Here is a 23,146-nt window from a genome sequence, read left to right as displayed (position 1 = left end):
AACTATTTTATATGAGGATCAAGATGAGATAGTAATAAAAAACTATTATTTCAAGTGATTCATTTGAACTTATGGGTCGCATTTTCGGTTGTTTTTTCTCCCTTTAATATTGGGAAAATTAATTCATCACTTGATAATCAGCCTACCGAGCTGTAGATAAGTCTCCAAAATTTTTTTTGGCTCAAAATACTTTATAATAGACGGAGATTAATATCATATATATTTTCCCAATTTTTTATTTTTTATATTTAAGATTTCATCTTGGTGCATTATATTGGAGCAATTGGAACATACAAACACATTAAAAAAAATGCTTATATGAAAAATATTAGGTTATAAATCTAAACTCAATTGCAAATTAAGGGGAAGATTTACATATAATAACTTATTAGCTTGATGCGAAGTAAAAACTCAATATAAATGATCACATGTTCCCAAAGTAGTATTTAAAGTTATGATTTCAATAGTATTATTCATACATTTAACTTTAGACGTCTAAAGAATGGATTTGCAGGTCCATATTTTTTAGCATATGCTGTAAGATATTCGATATCAATTTTGATTGATATTATAAGTTGAAGACAAAGAGGATGTTGAGTCATAATTGATTATGCAATAATGTGTTTACATTATGAGAAACACACACGAATATTGTATAATATTGCCTTAGTCACAAAAATGATTTAACTATAACTTGAGCAATATTTTGTTTTTGGATTGGACAATAATGAGTTTCCTTTGAGTAAAACTGCCTTTATCGTAAAATTATAAGTAATTACTTTTGATTTAAATTTATATCGTTGTGTACTAATAAATACGGGACATTTTTTTTTTTGAAGGATAATAAATACGGGACATAAAAACTAGTTTTTTTGAAAAGAGACATAAAAATGTATTCGCGGATATAAACACATAAAATCCAATCCACAATTAGTACTATGTAAAGGTTTGAATGGATTTTTTCATTTAAAATTAACAATTAACAAATATTTTATAAAAGTATTACTTTAATATTGATATATTGATATTTTGAAAGAAAAAAAAAAACACAATTTAAAATATTTTACCAATCAATGGAAGTTAAAAATGTGGTGGATACAATACAAACACACTGCAACAAGGGGAAAATATTTCAACGAATTTTCTCATATAGAATAAACAAACATTTAAAATACTAAAATAAGCACCTAAAATCGGACACGGTGCAACAAATTTTCAAAAATAAAATAAACAAATACTGAAAACAATTATCAATCAATCAACGCACTCGTGCTAATACACGGGTCTTTAGCTAGTTAATACACTGAATCAATGAAAATTGTTATATCACACATATAATAGTCTATGCCATGGGAATTTCACGCACTGCCTTATGGTCATGATCAGTATTAGGAACAAACTTCCTCCAAAACCAATGAGACTTCCACACATTATTCATTTCTTCAATGGCGACTTTGTTTGTCTCGGGCATAAACAAGGCTATGAAAATTGTCATGATGAGCACAAAGCCAGCAAAGAAGAAGAAAAGCCCGAACTTCAAGTGACAAAGCATATTAAGAAAAATTTGAGCAATGGCGAAGGTGAATAACATGTTCACGGCAACATTGGTAGCTTGACCTGCAGATCGAACCTCAAGAGGACATATTTCACTAGGGACTAACCATCCCAATGGACCCCAAGACCATGCAAATGCCGCAACATACAAACATATAAAGAACACCAGAAGATTTGCTTCACCTTTTGTAAATGACCCTTGACCGCTAACTCCAAACTTCATCGCAATCATGCTTCCAACAACAATCTACAATCAATGATTATAACTTTTATATCAGTCATGCTTGTAAAATGTCTTAGCACAAATGATATATGTATAATTATTTAAAATATAGACAATTATTTATTAGTAGCAATTTTTACCTGGCATATAAGCATTTGGACACCGCCTTCAAGGAACAAAATTCTTCTTCCAAACTTGTCTACAGTGAAAATGGAAACAAAAGTAGCAGCAACATTGACACCTCCGGTAATTACTGCAGACATGAGTGAAGCATCGCTTCCAAATCCCAGAGTTTTGAAAAGGACAGGTGCATAAAACATGATAACATTGATGCCGGTGAGTTGTTGGAAGAATGGAATGAGACTGCAAAAAGTGAGTTGAGGTCTATATCTTGGTTGTGTAATATTCTTCCATGGATGCTCTACCTTTTTGGCTTCCTCGCTAGCATCAACTAGATCCTGAAACTCTTCATCAACATTATCAATGCCACGAATCCTTTGTAACATTTTTTTAGCTGCTTCTTTTTGACCCCTTTCAATCATAGAGTTTGGTGTGTCACCTAAGAAAAAAGATCCTACACACAACATAACCGCAGGGACGGCTCCAATACCTAAAGAAACTCTCCATCCACTCTTATGATTGGCAGTCTTATAGTTGATAAGGTTTGCACCTAGGATTCCAATTGTGATCATCATTTGAAAGCCCATATTGAGTGCGCCTCTAATCTTTGCCGGAGCCATTTCAGACAAATACACTGGAACAGACTGTTTAGGAGTAACAAACAAAATTAATTACAATCAATCAATCTTGAAATACTTTTTAGATTTTATGTATCAAAACATTAATGCATACGAATGATATCAATTCATACCTGATTACAATATCCGACACCAAAACCAAGCAATAGACGACCAATGATAAGCATTTCAATATTGACGGCAAAACCATTCAGCAATGCACCAACAAGAAAAAACATGCCACCAGCAAACATTGAGACCTTGCGTCCAAACCTTCTCGTAGTCGTGGAAGCAAAGAAAGAAGCTATTAGCGCTGCAAGATACAAGGAAGATGTGAACAAAGTAAGAAGCTCATTGTCAAATTTACAATATTGGTTCTTGTCCGCAGATTCATTTTTCATTTGCTTGTAAACGCCGGGAAAGAATTTCACCAAAAATGGTTCCATGGAAGTTACTCCTCCGGTAATACCAAGATCATAACCGAAAAGTAGACCTCCCATGGCCGCCACCAAACATGTGACCAACACGAACGGTGTCACCTTCCCATCATATTGCCTTCCATTTGTTGAAGCAACTACACCTCCACCAGCCATCTTTCAAACTTTGTGTATCTTAATATTTGTGTTGTGTATGAATGATGTAGAATTGTGTTCACGTTTATTTTTTACATGTTAGATGTAAAATTATTTTCAATTTATAACATCAACAATGACTAATACGATAAGGATGAATTATGACAAATAAATAATTCCATAAATAAACGTTACGCATTAATTGTCTTTTTCTAAATTAGGAGTATCATTGTTTGATTTGTTGGCAATATTCAGGACTTGTGATAAGATCATGAAACTATACAAACCACTTTACTAGTCTATTCTACTAATCTATTTATTCTAAAAATGTGAAAAGTAAACGGAAAGTTACAATTGAGGGGATTTTTTCTTAGTTTTATCCCATTTGGTTTTGACAACTGTTGTTTCTTTTGACTCAATGACAACGGGTTTTTAAGAAATTATTAATGGTAATAATTTTAATAAATTTCGGCCTTTAATGTTTTTTATTTGTATAAATTAATAATAAAACTACCAATTATGGAAATAGTCAAAGTGTAATCATGAAAATTGTAACGGATTAAGATGCATGAATAAATTAGTCAGCATGAGCTTAATTTAATCGATAGAAATATCACATTTTATATACCGGTGTCAAAATTCGAACTCATAATATTTCACTTATTTATTTTAAAACGTGAAATTTAAACTACTTAACTACTTGACAAAAAATTATTACCAATAAAAAATATAATTGAAGACGTTACATATTTTAGATGAAATTGATAGTGCCATTTTCTACCATTGCCATCTTCCATTTGACCTATATTATTTTTCTTCTACCAATGATCGTCCTTGTCTTTTTATTTTCTTTGGCAATAGCCCCTTATTCTTAGGAAATTGAGGTCCGGTAATCTAAAATTCGGTCGCAGGATTAGGAAAGTCTATCAAAAAATTATTCTTAATAGGAATTAAACTCGGGTCTCCCAAACAATTCGTCATAAAGGAAATTCATTAATACTTGAGCACAATATCTTAATTGTCCTTGTCATTTTAGTTGATACATATATTTAACATCCAATTATTTATTTATTTTTCTTTTACCCTCCAGTCTTTACAGAACGAAATTATAGTAATTTGAATTTGAAATTGGTCAAATAGGAAGGTAAAGGTAAAGTCCGACAAAAGATTGTTCCATCCAATATTCAAACTTAAATTTTGCCAAATAATTTCTCCTTTAATAAAATTCATTAAACCCAATTTTTAACGATGTTTATTATATTTTTTGTGCTACAATAATTAGTTTGTACTTATCAATTACCTTTCCCATTAGTACAGAATAGGAGACAGCTCTTACAGACAAACATCCACATAAAATAAATAATATTTCCTTTGTTTATTATGGGCTAAAATATGCTATATACAATGCAACTTAGAAAACTAACCCTAAATTTAAAATCAGTTTGAATAGTGACAAAGGAGTATTTTTGTCTTAATAAAAAAAAGTAGAGGCATTGCTAATTTGATATATATATATATATATATATATATGAGATAGGATCCGTTGACACCAGATGTCGAACTTTAATTTGACACCAAATCTTAACCGTCTATTTTTTTAATCAAATCCTAATAATAATTTTCTATATTAATTGGTGTCAAATTAAAGTTTGATACCTGGTGTCAACGGATCCTAACTCTCTCTCTATATATATATTTCAAATAGGACCTACTATATAGTAAACAACAAAGAAAAGCTTTCGGACAATAGATAGTTAGATACCACGAAATCAAAGATAGGTAGATAGGACACTTTTTAAGGATTCCAGAAATTATTTATTCAAAGATTTGCATTCTTCTGTGAATAGTACTTTTCTGTTACAAGTGTTGAGAGTCTTGGACTCACCAAAACCTTCCGCAAAGATTTTACATTAACTTGAAAACCAGAAAAATAGAACACAACCCCCAAACTCTCAGTTTACAGCCTTAAATAACACAATACTACTAAAATGTTTGCAGTCTAGTGTTATGACAGAGCTAATGGAGAGCCTCCAATACCACCTCTCAAATTCTCAGTCATAATCAAAAGTCCATTGTTTTTCAGCAGGGTACCCTCCATTGTTTTCATATAGAGTAGAGACCAATTAAGCTTGGTGCTTGGTCATGGTAAATGGGAGTTGAGATTCTGAACACTGAAAAGTGAAAACTGAAAAGGAGCAAGGTAAGATGTCTGTGATAGTATCATTAATGTTAAGAATTCACCTCAATTGCAACATAAACATTCAAATCAAACATAATCATGAGAATTGAGAAAGATTGCACTGTGAATCTTCAATAATATCATAAACTTGGCACCGATTAAAATATATAAAAAGAGAAAAAGTATGCTGTGCAATAATATCATGCAAATACCAACTCATACAATACATAAGAACCCAAAAATTTAAAATGTATACAGCACAAGTGAAATAGTAGAAGTGATTACTACAAATGAATAATTAGAAAAAGAAAGTGAGAGGATCAAAGTTGGATATCGGACAGCCAATAGTGGCCGAGATTAAGAGTAAAAATGGAAGTTGTACTTGCATTTGAAGTGATGTAAAGAATAAGACTACAGACAAATTCTCTGTTATTTGGAACATGATTAAAATATTACGTACATTGTTTCAAAGCATAATAACAGCTAAAAGGGATTGGGTCAGAAAATAAGACTGTACGCCAGATAAAAGAATATGTTCAAAAGTAGATCAAAACATATATGTCTCCATCTCCAGCAAAATTGACTTTTATAACAGACAATGCACAAACAATTATAGTAGTTAAACTACCCATAACCAAACTAATGTACATTTTTGCAAAACTGATAACAAAACTAACCCTATGATACTATTTCTTGTGATCTCTAACAAAATATATTTTAGAAACTGGAAACCCCTACTGCCACTTTGCTGATCTTTTTATTACTTGGAATCAGATAAAGTTTTTATGGTACAGGTACTCATGAGTCATGAACAGAATATTATGATGGTCTCATCTTTCCCAAAGTGTAAATTCAGAACATAAAATAGACATATATTAAGAGTCTGGAAAATTCCATTTTAACTTGTGAGATAAGATCCTGTGATGGCGCTTCTTTTTTCTTTGACAAAACACTCAACCCAAATAGCCTATGATGTGCATAGAAGCTATAATTTTCAGCTTATTTACATAACCTCCTAAGAATAGCTTATAGAAACAGTTAAACAAAGGTTATGCATAGTTTACTGGAACAACTTACAAAGCTTTTGCACATTAGTCACTTGGTTAAGCTCTTTACTCAAATATACCAGAAATCCAGTTTGTCCAAAAAGTTGCATAAGAACAACACTAAAGATGATTTGATGTATGGAACTTGTCTACAAAATATTATAATTTTTCTTTCATCAAACCTGATGCTTTGGATCAAAACATAATTTACATCAATTCAAATGGTATTTAATCATTCTTATATGCATAAGGACACACACAGGAGGACAAAGTAGTTATTGACAAGTAAATATTACTTCAATTTGATGACTTGAGCTAGTTCAGAGACGATCTGAAGCAAAGAGCAATGACCTACCAATAGACCTTTGGCCTAATGGTGAGTGACCCTCAGAAGGTACTCCTCCTTTGTATATTACAATACCACCTCTTTCCGAGCAAGAGAGACAGAACAATGATCTATCTGTTTAAAATGTTATCACCTATATGGTTATATTATGTCACATAACATTTAGACTAAACTGTAGCCTGGAAGTTTAAAGATAACTCTTTTATCTATCATTTCCCTTAACCTCTCAACATCCTTGAATCTCCCAACACCAGCAAAAATATTGGACATTAGAACATAATCACCACCATGTCCCTTCTCCATCTCCAGTATCTTCTTGGTCACCCTCTGGCCAATTTCAACATTATCATGAACGCTACAAGCACCAAGTAGCGTCCTCCAAATAACTTCATTTGCGACCTCACGCGGAACCTGTAGAGCAACCTTCTCAGCTTCTTCTAACCTTCCTGCTCTGCCAAGCATATCTATCACACAACCATAGTGCTTGACATCCGGTACAAGTCCATAATCATTCACCATTTTACCGAAAAACTCAAGCCCATGCTCAACCAATCCACCGTGACTACAGGCACTCAAAACACTGAGGAACGCCACGTGATTTGGACACACACCAGCCTTTTCCATTTTCTCAAAAGTCTCCACAGCCTCCGTCACCATCCCAAATATAGCATAACCAGATATAACCGAATTCCATGACACCAAATTCTTCCTCCAGTCAGGCATCTCCCAAAAGAATCTACTCGCACTCTCTATACATCCACACTTAGCATACAAATCAATCAACGCATTCACAATCCGTATATCAACCGCATTAAACCCTTTCTTCTCTACATACCCATGAACGGACTCACACATCTTGATATACCCAAGATTAGCAATAGCAGGAAAAATAGTCAAAAGGGTAATCTCATTAGGCTCAATACCATCAACTTCAATCATTTTTCTAAACAAAGCCAAAGCTTTCAAAGGCTTATTCATTCTCGTATACCCATCAATAACAAGTGTCCAAGACACCACACTCCTAACCACCATTTTATCAAACACCGACCGAGCAAATTCAAGCTGACCCCATTTAATCAAACCACTAATAAAAACATTCCAACTAACAACATTTCTTTCTGGCATTTCACCAAACACCTGTGCTGCTGAAACCAAAAGACCCCAACTTGAGTACATATGAAGCAACCCAGTTTGAACAAAGACATGAGAATGAAAACCCAGTTTAAAAACAACACAATGAAGATGAAAACCAAAATGGGTTGAATTTAAATTTGCACAAGTGTGAGAAACAAAAGTCAAAGTGAAGGAATCAAGTGAAAGAGGGCATGTTAGGGAGTTGAGAGTGTAGCTAAAGAATTGAAGGGCTTGATGAGGGAAAGGGGAGAGAGAATAAGAACGTATGAGGTTGTTGAAGAGGAGCAATGAAGTTGGGTTGTTGTGGAAAGGGTAATGGTGGAAGAGTGAAGAAGTGATGATTTGAGAGTGGAGTTGTTGGAGAGATTGGTTGTTAGAAGAGTTGTTGAGGAGAAGGGAGAGAAAGTGTTGTGGGTGCTTTGGTTTGGGTTGTTGATTGTGGTGGTTGATGGTTTCATGAGATATGGTTGGTAAAATGGTTGCTGCTGCACGATATGAAACAGGGAGTTTCAGCTTCAAATGTGACGACATTGTTAATAACCTTAAACAGGTTATGTTATGTATTTTAAGATAAACCAACGTTTTTTGTTTTTTTACTCTGTTTTTGAGTTATCTGACTCTGTTGTTAAAAGAAAGTATAGTTTGATACACCAACGTTGTTGAGTCAACTGACTCTGATGTTGAAATAAAGTACAGTTTGATTTGCAAAATCTAAGGAACGGTTAGATTGCACAAGACGGTACATACAATTAGGGGTGCAAGCGGATCAGAAAAATCGATTAAACCGATAAATCAAACCAAACTGAAAATTAAATGATCTAGTTTGGTTCGGATTAAAAATCGAACTGAAACCAAGAAAATTGAACTTTGTTTGATTCTCGAATTTCAATTTTAAAAACTGAGGAACCAACCCAAACATCATACTAACAATATTTTTATAAATATTAGATAAAATAATATGGTTCATTTTCATTGTATAACATTTTATAGAAATAGTTTTCATTTTAGAAAAACACTAAAAACCGAGCCGGACTGATGAAGATTTGGTCGGTTCGGACATTTTTTTGACTGAAAACTGGTTCAAACCAACGGAACCAATTATTTTGTTGTGTTCTATGATGTTTATGAACAAAATTTTAATTTAGTATTTTAGACAACGTATTTAGTTAGAACAAAAGGTTGTCCTTGGGACAAAAATTTGCAATTTTGCCGGTGATTTAGTGAGAGTGAGAATCAAATCAGTGTAATCAAATAATAACTTGAATTGAAGTTTGATAATTTTGCAAAAGATTATAGATATACACAATCATTTAGTAATTCTCCACTTATGATCCGATCCTTACATAAATAAAACCAAAAAATGCCATAGATTTTAAAAAGGAATAGGCTGTCTTCCAGGCCATGATTCTATCTTCTGAAAATACTTGGAAGGAACAACGCCATCAAAACCTTCCGTCAAGATCACCTTGTTGTCAGAAATGTATAGCTTCATACCTTCTGAAACGGGATCAAAGAAGTAACAAATAAGTCTCTAGTTAACAAGAACTTCTAACATCTAAAGATGAACTGATTGAAAACACGTTTAGAATATTATCATACCCTCCAATGCTTTTCTAACATCGAGAAAGATCAGAACATTGACGTCTCGCCTCATACCTGTGAACAAAAAAGGAATAGTAAAGAAATTAGGTATCTTCCAACAGATAAGTTAGAAGGAGTTCTAATAGGTCCAAAGCATGCTTCTGTGTTCATTAATGGTATTTGCAAGAGTAGATTGCTAAATTGTATCAACCATCAATAAATTGATTAAATCATTTGCAGAGAAATGATGAGTTGTTGACATAGCAATTAAGCATACATGCAAAAGGCAGAAGGTAACATAAACTAGGAATTATTTATTAATTGAATCTCTTTTATGGAAAAAGTTTGTCATTTCTATTATTTCGGACTTGGTAAATGCAAAAGGTAGAAGGTAACAAGAACTGGAACTTTTCATTAGGAATTTGGTTAATCACATTCACAATAGACTTTGTTTTTTCATCATTCCTTCCGTATTTTGAGTCTGACCACTAACTTAGTATTCAATAATGGAAATCAACTTGCCTAACCATAACGAAACAAAATATATCCAGATTTAAATTTTTTGATGGGTAAATAGGATTCTTTTTCAATAATATATCACATTACCACTTATTACTTCTCCATCTGTTGGTAAACCACAGGAGAAATGAACATGCAATCTCTTCATGCGTTTCAGACCAGACGTTAGAATTGAGTCTAAGTTCCGCCTATACGTTCCATGCACACAAACTGCATATTGTGGAAAAATCAAGATATAAAACAAATAAATTAGCAATATATAATTTTTTTTAAAAGAAAATGAATTGTAAAGACGGTATACAACTCTTAAATTACAAATATGTACACCATGAATGAAATCTATACTCTACCAACACAACTTAAATAACTATGCACCTGGAAATTCTTCAGCAGAAAGAATTGGTTTCAATAAGCTTTCAGTTTCAACAGCCTGGAAATCAAGTCAAAGAATATTGAATGAATTCACAACCAAATGCTCAACATAAGCGAGCATTAATCTGATATTTATGCAATAGGCCACTGTAAGCATAAACAGAATAGTAATAGCGACAAATCTGATAAAAGGCAAGAGGAAAACAACATAGCACTATCCATTCACTTGACTGAGTGAAATTTGAAGATATCTTCCACCAAGGGAAATATACTGGCAATAGTAAAAAATGGTTTAGCTCAATTAATAGAAGAAACTTAATAGGTGCATTACCATTTGAATGTGTTACAGAGCACAAACCCAATCAATTCAATTATACAAAACTTAATAGGAAAGTTGGATGAATTATGTTACCGTTGTTGTGTGGCCTTGGTTTGCACGTATTAGTAGCTCCCCATTCTCTTCTATGAGGCTGAAACGTTGCTTATTATCTTTTCGAACAGCCTGAGGATAACCATTAGATAATTTAGAATAAAATATTTCTTCAGCAAATTCATATGAAAATAAAATGAGCATTACAGTAAAGTATTCATATTAATAACTAGAAAATACAAATATTGATGAAAAAAACCGTGTTCTATATTTGTCTTCTTTTTCATGTACAAGCTATATGCCTTTTTCAAATACAGGAGTACAAGAACAAAAGGAAAGAAATTCTCTAATATATATGATGCTACTAATCAGCATATATAACATCTTTCCTTGGTAATCATTCCCTTGAGGTGAGAAAGGAAACTTCTACGGATGCAAAACAAGGATAACAACAAAAATATTGTTCAATGTTCAAAATATCATCGAGCACGAGGCAATAGCATATGCTTCTTAACAATAAACAACATATTGGAGTCTGGTCAATATCAACAATATGATGTTATTTTATATATTTATTTTTTTGTATTTTCATCAAGATGGTTCTCAGATAATGAGACAAGAATCTAATTAAGACAGAAATGAACAACATCAAAATGGAATGAGCATGTATAGAAACAGAAAAAAACATATATTAGATCAACTGACCTCCCTAATGTCATCAATAGTGTGGGATCGTAGAGGAATATTAGCAAATGTCTTCAAATTCAGCTTTAGCAAATCATTAACTTTCACAAAACCATCACTTCTCATATTTAATTTCAATTCAGATGCCATATGACGTAAAATTCGCGTCCTGCAGATATTAAACAAAAGCATAATTTGAGTGAATTGCTTAGTGCAAGAATGAAATGAAGCACAAAACTGTTTAAAGTCATAGCATAGAGTTCATCTACTTTGTTGCTCCAACCCCATGCAAACAAAATGCACAATTTTTTTTTTCTTTCCGAAAGACACTGTTTTTTAGTTGGATAAAGTTATAAGAGATATCCCACAAAAATTCTTCATTCATGAATCAAAGCACGGCAATTTGCCAAACTTCTTTCCACATGCGAAAAGAATGAGAATACACACTTTATTTTACAAACAAAAGAACACCAACAAATGTTTGTCAAAACTATTAGATTGAGAGGGTCAAGTAGTGCTTACAAGAGCCTACCAAGAGAATCAATTTTATCCTTTCCCGAGCCACTCGGCCCACTCCCACCACCACCACCACGCCCTCTAGTTCTTTCTCTATCATTTCTTGTATCAAAAGCTCTTCCTCTGCCATTGCCAGAACTGCTCACAAAATATCAAAAAGCATAAAACTCTCGGCTTGATTCTGTATTACCAATAAGTGAACAAAATACAAAGCAATAAAAACACAAACTTATCCATAGTATCAAATCACTAGATTAAAAGAGATATTCCGATGCATAGTAGTACACATGGTTAGCTATGAAGCACGAACACCAGACACAACATGAACACTAACACGTCAACACCAATAATAAATTAAGAAACTGACATAATTCAATGTAATAATAAGTTTAGGAACATTTGTCCACATTCATCACATTGGGAACATTTGTCCCCTACGAGAATTCCAATCTCTCTCTCTCTCTCTCTCTCTCTCTCACACACACACACACACACATTAAATAATATATATATATATATATATATATATAACTTAGCCTCCCAATATATACCATGTATTGAAATTTAGGGTTAAACATGTTTTTGTTGAAAATATAGCAAGTGTGAGTTTGTGGAAATAGTCTCACATTGGATAAGAATGTGGTGACTTGAGCATTTATAAGTGGGAGAACCCACTCACCTATTACCTTAAGGTTTTGGGTGAACAAGTGGTGTGTCTCCCACAAAGGTGTGTTGCTCAAAAGAACAAGTGCCACAAAAGTGAATGCTCCTCACTCGACCCTCCCCCGATTGTTGCGCTAACAAATGGTATCACGAGCCTTTGGTTTCAAGAAAGGGACCGGCTTACTTGTATCGAAAAGTACCCCACATGGTAATGGGTAAGTGTCCCACATGTGGGTAGAAGAGTGTCCCGTTGAAGTGAGTCAACGGCAGTACAAAGTGTATGTGGAAGAAAGAGCTCCCACTTGAGGGGAACATTGTGGACTCACACTTGATGGGGAGTGTTGAAAATATAGCAAGTGTGAGTTTGTGGAAATAGTCTCACATTGGATAAGAATGTGGTGACTTGAGCATTTATAAGTGGGAGAACCCACTCACCTATTACCGTAAGGTTTTGGGTGAACAAGTGGTGTGTCTCCCACAAAGGTGTGTTGCTCAAAAGAACAAGTGCCACAAAAGTGAATGCTCCTCACTCGACCCTCCCCCGATTGTTGCGCTAACAGTTTTTAGTCCTCATAAAATGTCGATTTTTTATATTTAGTTCATATAAAAAAATTATCCTTTTTTAGTCCCATATTTTACAAAAACATGGTCCGTTTAGTCCCTAAAGAGGAACTTGATAAAATTTGTATAAGGATTAAACTTTGAAAGGTTTGTGATTTTATAAGAACTACAAAAAAAACCTAAATTGTATATATTTGGTACTCCATTGAGTATCGCACACAACTTGAAATTCCTGAATCAATTAACTAAGCTAATCAATTAACTAAACTAATCAATAATCAAGCATACACCAAGAAAAAGCTACAATAATTTTCATATGAAGATGCAAAAATTAAACATGGTGGACAATAGTATAATAGAAAAGAAACAAAACAAAGTTTGTGAGAATTGGTGAAGGGTTAAGAAACAATTACCTTGGAGTGGTGCGAGCGTACGAGGTGTTACTATTGTTGTCCATTGATGGTGGAATTGAAGCAAAGAATCTGAGAGATGGAAAGAGAAGAGAGACACGTGGAGGAAGGAGAGTGCAGTGACGTAGAACAATGATGGTAGTGTTGGTCACTGAAGAAAACAACATCAGAAAAATTCAGATTAAGCGTAGAAGAAGAAGAAATAGAACGAGAGAGAAGAGAAAATAACTCGCTGCAAACGTCGAAACGACGTCGCAGGAAAGAACACATCACACGTGGCATGATACGGATTAATCGGACGTATTAAAATAATTGAAGGATAGGGTGCAGTTCCCGCTAAAATATTAGAGGATCCGTTTCCGTCTTCTACAGTAATAAAATTTCAATTTCAATTTTACTACGAGATTTCTTCAATCATTCATTGCTTTGTTTCTCAGTGGCTATTGTAGATTAGGGTTTAGGGTTTAAGACCATATGTGTTTTCTAAAACGCTAATCATATCTGCGTTTTGCATGCTGCGTCACACCGCTTTAGCTGTTTCTAAGGTAAAATTCACTTTTTTTTGGAATTCATGAATTCGATTAAAGGACTTGTTTTTATACTATTCATTATTGAATAAGTTGTTTATCTGAATGTTGATTATGTTATCTGAGTCTGTACAAGCACTTCTTAGTAATCTATGAAGCACGGACACAAACACCGACATGTACCGATAGTAATTTGAGTGAGAAAATGAAATAATTCAATGTAATCACATGTGTCATTGTCGTCTCGATGTCATACACTTTAGAGGTTTTTGAAATTGAAAGGAGATTGTTTGCAACAGTACCCGAGAGCGCTTGGATGAAATACGAGTCTCTTTTAGCTTAACCAAGATCTTGACCCGAGTTTGGGTCTGCAGCAAGTTAAAACTCTTAGGGAGAGCTTGGGTCTGCGCATGGAGCTTACCTGGTTTACACCGAAAATTATGCAACTACTTATCCTTTACTACACACTCAAAATATACTACTACCTTTGTGCTTCCATGTGTCTAACTATGCTTCTCATCTTCCCAAAGGAAATTAGTAGTGTTAATCGGAGATTATTTTGAGATAAACTAATAATAGTAATCTAAAATCGGGCTTATAGTGGGAATTGTAACATTGCCATTAGTCCTACTCCTAGTTAAATTGAAAACAGTACTATTAGATATTTTATTCCTTAAGGTTGTGTTTTTTTATATTTCAAATTTTAATGCTACTTATATCATTATCATTTTTGCCATTCCATTTAAGATTGTAATTATTTTATGGACATTCATTCTGATTGAAATGATACAAACATCCTGAGGGTTTTTTATTTCTATTTTATTTTATACAGGATACTAAACTTGCGTTTCTGTTGGCTGGAGTGGGAAAAATCCACTTACACAGGAAGACAAATTACCCTGCTTTGAATCCAAGTATGTCACTGAAGCGTATTTTATTTACTATTCTGTAGGCATGGCTGGTATCAAACTCCCCTGCATTTTTTTGTTGTTAATTTGTACCTCATGACTCATGAGATCCCTCTAGTTTAACTTCTTTCTAGTCATTGTTGTCAATCACGTATAGCAGAAAATAGCAGTTTGACGAATTCCACTACTATTTGACACCGTACTATTTTACATCATTTTGTATAAAATAGCATATCGTAGAACAGTAGCGATTTGTTCAAATTCTACTACGCTATAGCGCTTTAGTGCTGCTATTTGACAACAATCTTTTCAACTTGTGGTATATACACAGTAAAGAACTTGTTAATTTGAGGATAAAGTACTTACTTTTTAACTACCCGCTACTTAGTTTGATGACAATTTTTTTTTTTTTTGTTAGTAGTTTTTGTGTAATTTGAAACCAACTTTTGATCTGATTTTTTATCACTTTGACATTCATGGGTCAGAGTTGAATTGAGGGAGGCGAGGTTGGTTTAATTGACAGCTCTGATTGTTTCATCGACTAGGGTGCAAAGTGTCATTTTGCAAAGACAGTAGAAGAGCATATATTTCGCAAGTGAGGTGTGCAGTTGCAGGGACTGAAACAAGAGAGAGGATGGATAGGAAAGAGACGGTAAGAAAGGCTGAGGCGTTGGTTGAGAAAGCAATGAAAGGGAATGACGCTTCTCACGATGCAGCACATGTTTGGAGGGTTCGTGACCTTGCTCTGTCCCTTGCCTCTGAGGAAGGCCTCTCTTCTGATCCGGACTCCATGGAAGTTGTAAGTATCCTACCTACCTCTAATTTACCATTATAAAATGTACATTTTGTATTTTATTTTAGCCCCTTTACCCATTTTTCAATCTACAAATTATAAAACAGAAGGCTTTGGGTCACTCTTTTATAAAAATACATAATATTAGTCTCTAAAGAGGGACTGGAATGTGAATAGAGAGTAGGATATGATAATTATTTCCTATCCTATTTTAATTTTTTATTTGATGCACCAATATGATAGGATAAATTATTCCCTTTTTTAATCCTATCCTGCTACTCCTTTGTAATTCCTATACTGAGTTTTAGTTGGGTTAAAAATATCCTGTCCGGGAAAGGATAAACGAATCCTTATGCGCGTATTGTTTTCTTTTCTTTCCACGCAACACATCTCTTCTGCCCCCCCACTCATCTCTTTGTTGTTCAACCCCTCCTCCTCCTCGTTTTTCTTTCTTTGCTACATACATAATACAGTTGCTTTGACATCCATTGTAGAAATAACCGACTACTCAAGTTTTATCACCTAAAACAAATTAAACACTACCCAACAATTCAATATTTCTTCTTTTACCTTCAAATGTAATTCTCGATCACCCAGAAAAAGTTGTTGTTGTTGGCCCATTGGCAATCAATTGAAAACTCCACAATATTTATGTCAAATTTTATATTGGGCCTAACTCATCCTCACAAAACCGGCTTGTAAGGTGAGGGTTGCCAAAGCTATATAAACGCTACACAGGCCATATCTCTTAGCAATGTGGGACTAAATCCACCCCTTCACACCCAACACAATGAAGGTGTTGGAGGCTGCAATGAAGGCAACTCAAATGCCGCAATTAGGCGGATGGGGGCGGACCGCAATGAAGGCGGAATATCCAACACACCCCCTCACGCTCAGGCCCAATGGGTCTGAAGCGTGGACGATGCGGGATGCCCAACAATAGATCTAGGATAGGCTCTGATACCATGTTAAATTTTATATTGGGCCTAACTCATCCTCACAAAACCGGCTTGTAAGGAGAGGATTGCCTCTAGTATATAAACACTACACAGGCCATATCTCTTAGCAATGTGGGACTAAATCCACCCCTTCACACCCAACACAATGAAGGTGTTGGAGGCTGCAATGAAGGCAACCCAAATGCCGCAATTAGGCAGACGGGGGCGGACCGCAATGAAGGCGGAATATCCAAATTTTATATTGGGCCTAACTCAATTCTGACATGGTATCAGAGTAATGCTATTTTTTATGACAATGCTTGTGTTTTTCAAGATAAGCATTCGGGGAGGACAATTGGAAATGCGAAAGAATTGAATGGTCTTTATTACTTGGATAACCAAAATCTCCCCCCAAATCCACTCAACAACAACAACTCACTTTTTTCGGAATCAATTAAGACCAACAGGGAGAAAGTCTTTCTATACCACCGTCGCCTTGGTCATCCTTCATTTAGAGTCATGAAACAAATATTTCCTTCCTTTTTTAAAAATTTAGATGTTGAGAGTCTTTGTTGTGAGGTGTGTGAACTTGCTAAACACAAACGTGCCTCTTTCCCGGTCAGTAACAAAGTGAGTACTTCTCCATTTTATTTAATTCATACTGATGTGTGGGGTCCTTCTAATGTTCCAAATATATCGGGTGCTCGATGGTTTGTAACCTTCATCGATGATTGCACTCGGGTTACATGGGTCTACTTACTAAGACAAAAGTCCGAGGTTACCTCTGTGTTTCTACATTTTTTCTCATTGGTAAAAAACCAGTTTGGAGTGAGTATTAAGAGGGTCAGGTCTGATAATGCCAAAGATTACTTCAATCAAGGACTTAATTCCTTTTGTCAAAAAGAGGGTATTATTCATGAGCCCATTAGGTTAGAATAGCCTATATAAACACATTAGTGATTGTAAATTATTCATAACTTGAAATATAATAATATATTCAGTTTTCACATGGCATCAGAGCTCTCGTTCTTTGAGGGCCTTGCTTCCGCATAAACCCTAGCCGCCTTCATTGCGGTCATAAACCCTAACTGCCTTCATTGCAGGATTAGGATTTGTTACTACTGCCTTTATTGCAGTTTCAGCAAACAGTTGCGAAATCACTGTTCACGTGGTACTGTTCATCCATGACACTGTTCACGCGCGTACTGTTCATAGCAGTACTGTGCGCCACTGTTCATTCAAAAAAAAAAAACTTGGCTTTTTTGCTATTTTGTTCTCCTTATTAAGACAATCACATGACATCGGTCAATATGTCAAAAAAAGGATTTGTTCCACTCAACCAAGATGAAATAAAGAGGTTGAAATCTTTTCTTAGTGAATTGGAGACACCAACAACGGTTACAACTTCTCTGGCATATTCAGGTATGTTTCCGTTTCCACTTTCTCTTGGTAAGTCTCAATTTTCTGTTGGATTTAATGCTTCGGATAAACCCTATAACCAATATTGGATACTGGATTCTGGAGCCACTGACCACATGACACCCTTACCCACACAATTTTCCACTTATTCACCTTGTCTCAGTAACAAGAAAATATCCACAGCAGATGGTACCCTTTTAACTGTAGCAGGTCAAGGAGATATCCAAATAAGTCCATCTATAATCCTACTTCCTTGTCTGAGGCATTGTCTGACAGGAAATGGAAACAAGCCGGTTTTGTAAGGATGAGTTAGGCCCAATACTCAATTCTGACAATTTACATATATTATTAGATTAGATGTATTCAATTAATAAATTAATAAAATAAAAACAACTGATTTATTGTGTTCAAAAGGTAAATTCATATATCCACTGAATCATGCGGCACTTTGGATATCCATGTATGTGACCATGGGTGGTGGTGTACATGGCTATATAGATGAGGAAAAGGTGTTGGCTTTGACGATTATGGTGAGGGTTTTGGCGAGGGTGGTGTGGTGGCAGGTTCTAGACAGTGTGGTCATCAGACACTTGTGAGTTTTGTGTTTGTCAATGATATCCCGTTTATTATTACGTGGCCATCAAACACATGATATGGTAAGTGCTTATCCTGTCTATATCCTATCATGTTTCTATCCAGCTCCATATCATATCATCTCTCTATCCTATCCTGACCATCAAACGGATTTTTTTTTACCTTCCTATGCTCGCCTGATTCTCATTTTTCCATTTCAGGTAGAGCTTGCTGCACTGCTCCATGATATAGGTAATCAACTATCAACTATAATTGTAGGCAGAATTGTTTGTCCATGTAACTCTGTGTGTGGTTTTTCTAATTTTAAATAACAAATATCAGATTGTAGTCTGCTAATAAATTTACTTCTTTGTTGGTAACTGCAGGTGACTACAAATACCTGAGGTTAGTATGTATTATAAATATACTCTGCGTGTGATTAATTCCTTTAAAGTGTCTAACCATAATAACCCAAAAATTTTAGTTTGCATCATGATATGATTATCTAAGCTAACCTTATGAGTCTTTACTTCCTAATTTTTTTTATGCTTCCATTGATACATGGTTGTCTTTCTTTCTTTTACTAATTTCTTTCTTTCATGTGTTTCACTGGTTTTTTTAACAAATTTCTTCCTTTTGTCGTTAATTTTGTTCATATTAGCTAATACTACTGTCATTTAGGGATCCATCTGAGGAAAAAGCTGTTGAAAATTTTCTCACCGAAGAGGGAGTTGAGGAGAACAAGAAATCAAAAATTTTGAAGATCATCAATGGAATGGGTAAGTTGCTAAAACTAAAATTTTCTTGCCTGTGTTGTTCTTACTTTTACAAGCTCTTTAATTGAAATTTATATACTTTCAAGCAGTAATATAGGGTAAATGATTTTACATAAGCTCCGGAACCATCTCTTCGTCTCTTTTCTCACAAACTCTAAGCTCGAAACATATCAAAATAATAGTTTTTTTTGGAAATATCCTAGATTTATTGAATGAGTATAATCACTGATGATGATAGTTTGTACTCTTATATCTTTTGTATATTTTAAAATACTATTAGCATGTGTGTAATTCCTTCCAAAAATTGGTGCCCCTTTAACTTGTTTAATTGCTTTTGTGTTCTTAACTATAACTTGTTTGTGCCGTTTTGTTTACAACTTCTCCATGCTTATTTATTGGAAAGTATTCACTGTTGCTGCTACAATATTCAGGTTTTAAAGAGGAGGTGACAGGAAAAGCAAATACTGAATGGTTTCCAGAATTTGGGGTTGTGCAAGATGCTGATAGGCTTGATGCTATTGGTGCTATAGGTATTTGATAATCTGGTATCTTATTGCTGAAAAATGGTGAAGAATTCCCTTTGATTGCAGAAATATGCCAGCTCTTCGAGGCTATGTAGCACCGACACTTTAGATTGAAGAGATGTCTGATGTTAGACACATATCGGTATCCGACATGACACTGAACATGTGGTCACTATCAAACATTTCATTTTCGTAAATTATTATTGATATCGAGGTGTCAATGTCAGTGTCGTGTCTGGTGTTCATGTATGTCTTAGTGTTTCATAGCTTTGAGGATCTGCCCACCTCCCAATGCCAAAAGGGCCTTAAATAACTCAATATACACCATATGCCCTCTCTCTAACTCCCTTCTCCCTTATTTATTTCATCGAAGTATCTAACTAACTTAACCTAAGCAACTAAGTAACCTCTTAACTAACAACAACAACAAACCTATTAGTATTTTATGGAATTAGTTGTTTCCGGCTTTTCAAAAGAATGGTGAACGTTTAAAGGGCTACTTAAATGTAATATACTTAAATTAACATCTTCCCCTGCTTTCAATATCAGGAATTGCACGTTGCTTCACCTTTGGTGGGAGTAAGAAGAGGGCTCTGCATGATCCTGCCATTTTGCCAAGAACTGAATTATCCAAGGAACAATACATTAACAAACAGAAACAAACTACAATTAACCATTTTCATGAGAAGCTTCTCAAGCTTAAAGATATGATGAAAACCAAGGTACAGCTGCATTACTACTTTTTCTGACCTTATCAAATTTTCACCAAAAAAATAAACCAAGTGTGCATTTTTTTTCTCTTCTTTTCATGTTTCAAATTTCTCTGTTGCTTTCTTGAAAAATATATAGATATATGTTACATTTGTAAAATATTGCCAAGAAGTGCATGCTTATGTATTAAATCTGGGAAGGAGTTTAAATTTAAGCTATCTATTTCAGGCTGGGAAAAGCAGGGCTGAGAGAAGGCACAAGTTCATGGAGGAGTTTGTGAAAGAGTTCTACGATGAATGGAACGGTTCCAGCTAATAAGTACTTGTTCTTGTCTTCATGCTGTTTTACACTTCTAAAATTTCTTAAGTACTTATTCAAAAGACAAAATAGAGCATGTATTCATGCTTCATTCTCTAAACATAGTTTTTTCCACCAAACAATGTCCTTGGCTTTGGAGTTAGACTATATATAAAATGAATTATCTGTTTTTCTTTTCCATTTCACTGGTATATAATTTTGCAGAAGATCATCCATTGAACATTATGTTTTGCTGATAATTTGATTGAATGATGCTCATGTATGCAAATCTAGAACTTTAAATTGTCCAGATTTTATTGAATGATGCTCATGTATGTAAAATCACTTCATAAATATTTATTCAAAACTCTTCTATATTCTTACAGTTTATTTTTTAGTACAAGTCTAACCCTTGTTTTGTGTATTAAAATGGCTAAATTAAAACATAGGATGAGACAATCATGTTTGTGTGAGATTTATAGAGATAACTGTTAGGGTTTATAAAAACAAAACTCATGATCCATCTGAATAGATTTTATCTGGATATATACTTCTGCATAAAAAGAAACAGTAATGTTCTAAAGAAGAAACACCATGCATACATGTTCTAAACAAATTAAATAGGCGACTTCAATATTGTCATTACAAACCATTTTAGAAATATTAAAAATACTTTTTTTAACATATCATTGAGGGCTTATCGTCCAAAAAAGAGAGATTACAACGGAATCAAACGAGGGGTACTATGCCCCAAATTATCAGCAAAAAAATAAATGTCTAATTTGACTCTGACAAGCATCAAAGAAAACAATATTACAATTCAATTTACACCCCTTATTAGCCAACGTGTTCGCACACTAATTGACTTCCCGATAAGAATGATAAATATGCACCTCTCTGTCCATTTCCAACAATCTTCTAATATGCTTCATGTAAAAAACCATGCTACTCCTTGTAACACCTGCTCGAATCACATGCACAACTGCTAAGGAGTCGATGTTAACTCAATAACTTGCAAACCCAACATCCTTGCATACTTCAACCTTTCAAGAACACCCCACAGTTCAGCCACAAAGGCACTACAACTACCAACATGTTTTGCGAAACCACCACACCATTGGCCATTACTATCTCTAATGACACCACCACATCCTGCTGGATGTCCATCTTTACAAGCTTCATCCGTATTCAGCTTCACTCTTCCTTCCACCGACAATATCCAACTTCGAGGCAACTTTGTAACAATGGAACTCATCATCTTTGCTTTATAACACTCTGAGACGTAACTCAACACTAGTAGACCCATACATGCCAGTCAATTATAATCATCATCGTGCAACTCTCTATTTCGCCACATCCAAATACTATGGCACGCCGTTGCCCAACAATCTCCCCATTTAATGTTGTTTATCAAACATGTATCACCCAATGGCGGATGCATGTATATGCCAATGGGGGCTCAAGCCCCCACGAAAAAAAAATTCCTTTGATAGTAGTAATATATTTTACTTAAGCTCCCATGATTAGGCATTTAGGCTCATTAATCACTAACCACTCATCAAAAATTTATCATTTTATTTTTCAACTTTTCATTACCCTAATTTTTTATTTTTCACACACACTTTTTCTCTTAGAGAAGCATCAAATCTTTTTCTCCCAACCTTTTTTTACTCTTCCTCTTCTAATCTTCTTCTTACTTCCCATTTAAAGTTTAGATTTTTTTACTTCAACTCAGTTTTGTCTACTAGTGCATTCACTCACAAAAGTATTGATATTTTACTCGATCAATTTTGTTTTTCTCTTCTTTTTCTATTCAAGTTTTTATGTATTTTGAGTTTTTTTATCACTATAATTGTGTAGTTTTTTTTTTGTCACTATAATTGTGAATGAGTTAAAAGAGGTTCAAACATGTCAGGTTGTTGGATTGAATGATATTGAGTTTCACGTTGATGATGTATGATATTATGTTGTTTGTTATCGAAAAAAATACAGACACCATTTTCTAGCCCCCACCACCTAAAATTTCTGGATCCGCCACTGGTATCACCCTTTAAATTTTATATGCACCCACACCGTTTAAGCTTAACCTACGAACAAAACCAGTTTTGGAAAGAAAAAAACGTAGGAAAAATTGTAGATTCCAGCAAACGTGCCCTAACCTCTTGATTCTTGGCTATGTTCTTCCCTAGTGAGGAGATTTCAAAGTAGTTTGA

General features: G+C 34.4%; 4 protein-coding genes across 5 annotated transcripts; 1 reads left to right on the top strand and 3 right to left on the bottom strand.

The window, feature by feature from the left end:
- Positions 1-1,342: 1,342 nt before the first annotated feature.
- Positions 1,343-3,107, bottom strand: LOC123922070 (sugar transport protein 10-like). Its single transcript, XM_045974811.1, has 3 exons — positions 2,649-3,107; positions 1,918-2,541; positions 1,343-1,801 (listed from the first exon to the last, which is right to left on the bottom strand). Exons 1-3 carry the CDS (start codon positions 3,105-3,107, stop codon positions 1,343-1,345), a joined length of 1,542 nt encoding a protein of 513 aa, XP_045830767.1.
- A 1,777-nt stretch (positions 3,108-4,884) lies between these two features.
- LOC123881518 (pentatricopeptide repeat-containing protein At1g09220, mitochondrial) lies at positions 4,885-8,335 on the bottom strand. The gene has a single exon (XM_045930226.1). The coding sequence runs from the start codon at positions 8,320-8,322 to the stop codon at positions 6,820-6,822; it is 1,503 nt and encodes a 500-aa protein (XP_045786182.1). The 5' UTR covers positions 8,323-8,335; the 3' UTR covers positions 4,885-6,819.
- Positions 8,336-9,029: 694 nt separating this feature from the next.
- Positions 9,030-13,757, bottom strand: LOC123921858 (tRNA 2'-phosphotransferase 1). Of its 2 annotated transcripts, none has more exons than XM_045974559.1 (8): positions 13,471-13,757; positions 11,840-11,971; positions 11,339-11,486; positions 10,676-10,765; positions 10,267-10,321; positions 9,979-10,101; positions 9,391-9,447; positions 9,030-9,285 (listed from the first exon to the last, which is right to left on the bottom strand). In XM_045974559.1, exons 1-8 carry the CDS (start codon positions 13,632-13,634, stop codon positions 9,164-9,166), a joined length of 891 nt encoding a protein of 296 aa, XP_045830515.1. In that variant the 5' UTR covers positions 13,635-13,757; the 3' UTR covers positions 9,030-9,163. The 2 variants fall into 2 exon arrangements, with proteins under 2 accessions (XP_045830515.1, XP_045830516.1); XM_045974560.1 differs by having other exon boundaries at positions 9,030-9,288; positions 13,471-13,636.
- A 121-nt stretch (positions 13,758-13,878) lies between these two features.
- On the top strand, positions 13,879-21,134 carry LOC123921860 (uncharacterized protein YpgQ). Its single transcript, XM_045974561.1, has 9 exons — positions 13,879-14,012; positions 14,827-14,908; positions 15,448-15,701; positions 18,847-18,877; positions 19,012-19,030; positions 19,307-19,404; positions 19,833-19,931; positions 20,475-20,647; positions 20,865-21,134. Exons 1-9 carry the CDS (start codon positions 13,980-13,982, stop codon positions 20,949-20,951), a joined length of 876 nt encoding a protein of 291 aa, XP_045830517.1. The 5' UTR covers positions 13,879-13,979; the 3' UTR covers positions 20,952-21,134.
- Positions 21,135-23,146: the final 2,012 nt, after the last annotated feature.

This window comes from Trifolium pratense, linkage group LG4 (assembly GCF_020283565.1).
Source record: "Trifolium pratense cultivar HEN17-A07 linkage group LG4, ARS_RC_1.1, whole genome shotgun sequence".
NCBI lineage: Eukaryota > Viridiplantae > Streptophyta > Magnoliopsida > Fabales > Fabaceae > Trifolium > Trifolium pratense.
This window is presented reverse-complemented; position numbering and strand designations above follow the sequence as displayed.

Excerpts from the sequence above, each read along its gene's own strand:
- LOC123922070 (XM_045974811.1), bottom strand. The coding sequence starts at position 3,107 with ATGGCTGGTGGAGGTGTAGTTGCTTCAACAAATGGAAGGCAATATGAT. Across the intron at positions 2,542-2,648 it reads GTGTCGGATATTGTAATCAG|TCTGTTCCAGTGTATTTGTC; the intron begins GTATGAATTGAT and ends ACTCCTAAACAG. Across the intron at positions 1,802-1,917 it reads TCCAAATGCTTATATGCCAG|ATTGTTGTTGGAAGCATGAT; the intron begins GTAAAAATTGCT and ends CATTGATTGTAG.
- LOC123881518 (XM_045930226.1), bottom strand. The coding sequence starts at position 8,322 with ATGTCGTCACATTTGAAGCTGAAACTCCCTGTTTCATATCGTGCAGCA.
- LOC123921858 (XM_045974560.1), bottom strand. The coding sequence starts at position 13,634 with ATGTTGTTTTCTTCAGTGACCAACACTACCATCATTGTTCTACGTCAC. Across the intron at positions 11,487-11,839 it reads GATTCTCTTGGTAGGCTCTT|GACGCGAATTTTACGTCATA; the intron begins GTAAGCACTACT and ends TAATATCTGCAG. Across the intron at positions 10,102-10,266 it reads TTCTGCTGAAGAATTTCCAG|TTTGTGTGCATGGAACGTAT; the intron begins GTGCATAGTTAT and ends CACAATATGCAG.
- LOC123921860 (XM_045974561.1), top strand. The coding sequence starts at position 13,980 with ATGCTGCGTCACACCGCTTTAGCTGTTTCTAAG. Across the intron at positions 14,909-15,447 it reads TTACCCTGCTTTGAATCCAA|GGTGCAAAGTGTCATTTTGC; the intron begins GTATGTCACTGA and ends TTCATCGACTAG. Across the intron at positions 15,702-18,846 it reads ATCCGGACTCCATGGAAGTT|GTAGAGCTTGCTGCACTGCT; the intron begins GTAAGTATCCTA and ends TTTCCATTTCAG.